Below are 5,356 nucleotides of genomic sequence, written 5' to 3' on the forward strand. Positions count from 1 at the left end.
TGAGTGCCATGGGACTGGCACTTGTCTAGAGGGGGGGTAATGTTAACCGTCAAACGAACAAGGTGGAAAATCTGGAAAAGCTAAAGCAGAAGAAAAAGGCCAAGGAAAAGTGAAACGGAAGACAAAAGCGCACAAGGAAAAACGCAAGTCAATACTTTTGTAAAAGAGCGCAAGCACATCGTGATTTAATTTCAGGAGCACTGGGCTCTCACCCGTGCAATTTGTAAAGGTAGATGGGCGGTAGGAAGGAAGCTAGGAAGATAGGAGGACAATGGGAAAAAGGGCCTAGGCCACGGCCGGCCATGTAAAAAAGGGGATAAGGGGATGACCGCCCAAAAGGGATTTAGGGTTTTGTATATAAAGTTGAAAAGTGAATGAGAAGCTCATTCTTGTGTGTGGCCAAAAGCTTCTTCTTCTTCTTCTCTTGTTTCTTGCCTTTTTGCTTGTGCTTGTGTGAGGGATTGAGGGAGTGTGAGGGAGTGAGTGTGTGAGAGTGAGGGATCGTGGAGAAGAAACTTCCCATCTTCTCTCTTCATCTTCTCTTCTCTTTTCTCGCGCAGCTATGGAGGATGGAGCTTGACGGAGAGGGCTTGAGTTGCTTGAGCTTGCCGCAAGGATCGTGGAGCTACCAGAGTGCAAGAGAGAGGAGGGAACTCGATTGAGCATCAAGGTAAGCTCACTACACCCGTAAGGTAGGCATTGCGCATCGGCTATGTAAGAGGTAGCCATGGCCACTCAGCTTGAAACACTTGATCAATAAGCGGTCCGTAGGTCTCGAGGTAGAGCTCCGTAGCTCCCCTCCAGGAGCCAATGGAGGCATCTGGTTGGCGGTCTAACTAGCATAGAGGAAGGTATTGTCTACAAGAGATTAATCTTCTCATAATGTAGAAATAAATTGACAGGCTTCACCTCTATGAGTATTCTTCTATATCTTCTATTTCTTTGAACCCCTTCTCTTCTGTCTACTCCTCTCCCTGAATCTCCCTTCACCCTACTATCTCTTACCCCCATGGTAGACTTTCAACCCCAAACGCTCCGACAACGTTTCAAACATGTGTATTACGTCATTACAAATTTTTGTGATATTAAAATCACCCATAAACATGACATTAGAATCAAATGAAACGACCTCTAAGGCATTCCAAAGTTTAGCCCTTTCGTCTTGAGTATTGGAAGCATAAACATAAAGCACCATTGAAAATTTTCCTTAAAGACAATTGTTTGGCAATTGCAAATGATTTCTTCCCACTCTTACATATAAGAATATGACAAATAAGCTTTTTAATTATCATCAAAGTGCCACCAACTCCCCCAATTGACACATTAGTTATGATTTTGTAAGTAATCCTTAAAAGCAATCCCAAATCCTCCCCACACATGACCTCTTATAAGACCATAATATTTGAGTTTTTATCTTTTAGCAAAAATTCTAATGCAATATCATTTCATTTTGAGCAACAATCTTTGATGCCCTAGAGAAAAAAAATTGGGCTTACCTTGCATGACCAATAAGAAATAATAAGGTCTCTGTTTCAAAGTCATCCAAAAGTCCATAACCAATCATGCATATACATTGAAAATGCCTTGGTGTCTTTGTGATAGTTTCTTGATAGACTCTTTTGTATTGTTGCTTTTGACATTATTAGTGTCCTCTAAGAGTGGGAGATTTTGTTGACATTTGACCATAGTGGGATTTGTGTTTATAACTTGTAAAGGATCTCTATTAACCTAGTTATCCTTCTTGGTTACAAAGTTGAATCGCTAGTCAAGTTTTATGTAGAAGACTTTTGTACAACTTGTTGCTTCACCTCCCCCCTCCTCCCCTCTAGGTTGGCATATTATTTTTTCTCCTTTTGATGACATTCTTGGGCAAAGTACCCTACCTGCTTATAGACGTACAATGTAGTTGGAAAGGGTGAGAATCTATACTCACAGAGCACTCAAAATCCTCGAATGTCTTGCAATTCCAAGACTTCAAGTGGTCCACTCTTCTGTACCAACATATACAAGGAGTATATAACTACTTCCTCACAATGTGGATTAAGACCTAAAGCTACAACATACAACATTTTACCTAGTGCTCTAGCCAAAGTTTTGAACTATGCTTCTAGCATAGAATGGAACCTTGAAAACTAATCCACATTGCATAGTTTGAAAGGAATACACAATATGGTGAGAGTCTTGTAGACCAAGGGAGACAATGCAATGGATGATGCTTAGAATAGGAGAGGATTTGAGTTGTCTTTATCTAGGAGTCACTCATCATCAAATTATTTACCAACAAACTTGTAATGATGGAGTGAGGTTTCTACCTAAAATGTGGAATTAAGTCACTTAGGAAACTCATCTTCTATGGTTTCGCTCATGAAGAACATGAATGTTCCATATATTATTGTGAACACACATGTACAAGAGATAGGGGTACCACAACTTTGTAAATTTTCTTTGTTGACCCTTGTGGTTGCTCTCACATAGTTGGGTTACACTTCTGAAGGTTGACCACTATAAGCTATAGGATCATTACCAAATCCAAGGAGCACATTTGACATGGGCCATGCAAGTCTCAAGGTCCATCTGCAACTCATTAGATTCCTTCAATACCTTACATGGCATGAGAACCATGAGCTAGCTTGAACATAGTGCTAGTGCACTTGCTCTATATGCAAGGGGCATCATGCCAATTTGTCCAACTCGGCCATGATATCATGTTCGAACATTGCACATTCGCCCTTGTTTTTCTCAACCTTATATGTATGTGCAATAATCTCTTGCTTCTTAAATGACCTATTATGACTTCTCCTTTTTTGGCATGAGTTCATGTAGGCTCGTGCCTTTGTGATTACATGGTTAGCCTAATATGAATGTTTCAAAGCTTGCACTTATTGAGTTCATGTAGGGAAAGGGGGACCACTTTGTGAGACAAGTATTGAAAACCAAACACCTTGGGGCTAGTGATGCGACAAAAAGAAAAAAGGGATATGTTGAGAATCTTGCTTAGGTGTCACCATTGATTTGCCAAAAAGTGTTACATTATTGGCTCTCGAGTATACCCTTCCCAAAATTGTACTATTTTAAATTGCACAAAATATTTCAAAAATTAAAAAAAAAATCGACATTGGACTCATTCAATTCCTTCTGATACCCCCTACATGCTCTATATTCAAATCTAAAAAAAGCTACAAAATATAAAATTGCCCCCATAAATACATATTTTTTCTTAGGTGTTCTATAATTGGCCTCCTTACCCTACCCTAGTGCAAACAACATCAAGTAATAAACATTGATATCACAATTGCTCGTAAATTCAAGCAGACTTAGAACATCAGCTAGTAACATCACTTTGTTTGTGTTACCTCTTGCGATTATAGGTTTTTAGTTGTTGATTCGTTCTGAGATTTGTTACCAAACACCTCCTGAACATTAAGAAATTCTTAGTTATCGTGTTGTTATCAGTCGTTTGGACACGCCATGGCTTCTTCCTCATCAAATCCAAGCGAGTAAGTAGGTCTTTTCTAAGGCACAGTTCTTCATATGCGCAATTCCTTGAGAATTGTGAGTTGTTCCTTCTTAATGGATGACAGCTTTAATGATTGACAGGGAGATCTACAGGAGAGAACCAAGAAAGCCTCCTTTCAAATTCTTAGTTCCATTGATTTACGCTCCTGTGTTGCCACTGAGTAAGGGTTCCTTCACTTATTTGGTATATCTTTTCAAGAAGCATTATTTTTTCTCACAATCATGAAGGAAATATCATGAAAGCAATCATAAAGAGTCATTTGGTATTTTTTCCAAGAAGAATTATGTTTTCGTTGCAATCATGAAGGGAATCTCATGAAGTCATTCACGAAGAGTTTTGTTAATTTTTCAATTCAAGAAGAATATTTTTTTCTTGCAATCATGAAGGGAATCTCATGAAGAATTATTTGGTAAAATTTTCAAGAAGAAGTGGATCTAAGCTTCAATCTTGTGCTATTTTGAGTTCCTTTTGCTTAGTTGCTGATTCTTGGCTTGCATATTCAAACTTGAACTATCTTGAGGCAAATCTGACATTTGTGTTTGTGCTTGGGTTTCATCATCAATCTTGAGCTATTTTGAGTTCCCTCTGATTTGTTGGTATGCAGTCAGAATTGGGTTCAGACGCTCACCGGTAATCAGAGACCGGCTCTTTACTGTTGTTCTCGGCGGAGCACTGATACATGGGATATATTTATGGTATCCTCAGCACTGTTTCTTAGTAGGCACTGCGAGAAATGGTTTGCTGTGATGTAATTAAGTTTTCTAGGAACTCTGACTATGTCTCTTTAACGAGTTTTGTCTGCACAGTGGTGATCTTTACAATGTGGAGAGCAAGTGAACAAGCACAGGAACTAGAGAGAGCTACCTTTTTTAATTAGGAGAGAGGAGTTAAGCTACAACTCCAAATCTCGATTAGAACAAGGGAACGGTTGATCCATGATTGGATCAATAAATTTTGCTTCAGCTAGATGCTGTAATTATTGTTATCAGTATTGCTATGAAGGGATGAGCATTCATAAATTGCTATGAATGTTCTTATCAGTATTGCTATGAAGGGATGAACATTCATAAATTGTTATCATGAGTTAGAGACAGCTACAATTCTTGATTAGAAAATGAAAAAAGCTGATCCAGGACTGGATCAATATTTTTTACTTCAGCTTGATGCTGTGATTATTCTTATCAGTATTGTTATCAAAGGACAAACATTCATAAATTGTTACCAAGGAACATTCTTATGAGTATATATCAAGGATGAACATTTATATGTTATTTCACATTGATGCTTCAACCATTTTTTGAGGGCATTATTATTAAGGCCCTCTATTCCACCTCCATTTGAATCTTAAGCTATTATGTTTGCATTAGTCCTCTGAATTCTTGTGTTTTTCAGTATCCTTGTGTTTGTGGTCATGTTGTTCTTAAGAGATTATTTTGCAGTCCTAGGTATTGTTCTGCAATGGAAAGTAGCATGCATAGAAGATAGATGTCTGGATAATTTTGTTAAATGGTTTATTGGTCATGCTTCTGCTGTTTGATAGATGGCATGGCATGTAACAGGAGTTTTTTTTTGCCCCCAACCAACAATTTGTTGAGCTACCAAAACTTGTCTTCTAAATTGTCATGTTTTTGTGGCTACTTTTTTTTGGCTTAGCAGCTTCTATAAAAGGACCTTAGTGTGCGCATCACTTTCATCCTCTTTCTACATCCGGTGCCATCACCTTGATCATGATCACTCCATATCTTCATTACCCTCATCATCCGCATCATCTACATCTATTGCAGAATTCGCCTACTATCAGACAGCTCCTAGAGATTTGCTTTTTTGTTGCCAGTTGCT

The 5,356-nt window shown here is 38.5% G+C and overlaps 1 protein-coding gene across 2 annotated transcripts; it reads left to right on the plus strand.

The window, feature by feature from the left end:
- Nucleotides 1-3,288: 3,288 nt before the first annotated feature.
- LOC148035836 (SH3/FCH domain protein) lies at nucleotides 3,289-4,781 on the plus strand. 2 transcript variants are annotated; one of them, XM_087679014.1, is made up of 4 exons: nucleotides 3,296-3,497; nucleotides 3,598-3,677; nucleotides 4,122-4,212; nucleotides 4,324-4,781. In XM_087679014.1, exons 1-4 carry the CDS (start codon nucleotides 3,469-3,471, stop codon nucleotides 4,352-4,354), a joined length of 231 nt encoding a protein of 76 aa, XP_087535140.1. In that variant the 5' UTR covers nucleotides 3,296-3,468; the 3' UTR covers nucleotides 4,355-4,781. The 2 variants fall into 2 exon arrangements, with proteins under 2 accessions (XP_087535139.1, XP_087535140.1); XM_087679013.1 differs by having other exon boundaries at nucleotides 3,289-3,497; nucleotides 4,122-4,781.
- Nucleotides 4,782-5,356: the final 575 nt, after the last annotated feature.

Source organism: Lygodium microphyllum, chromosome 5, assembly GCF_053477565.2.
Source record: "Lygodium microphyllum isolate KBCC chromosome 5, Lygodium_microphyllum_v1.1.10, whole genome shotgun sequence".
Taxonomy (NCBI): Eukaryota; Viridiplantae; Streptophyta; class Polypodiopsida; order Schizaeales; family Lygodiaceae; genus Lygodium; species Lygodium microphyllum.

Coding starts and splice junctions, on each gene's coding strand:
- LOC148035836 (XM_087679013.1), top strand. CDS start 3,469: ATGGCTTCTTCCTCATCAAATCCAAGCGA. Junction 3,498..3,597: donor TCCTCATCAAATCCAAGCGA/GTAAGTAGGTCT, acceptor AATGATTGACAG/GGAGATCTACAGGAGAGAAC. Junction 3,678..4,121: donor CGCTCCTGTGTTGCCACTGA/GTAAGGGTTCCT, acceptor GTTGGTATGCAG/TCAGAATTGGGTTCAGACGC.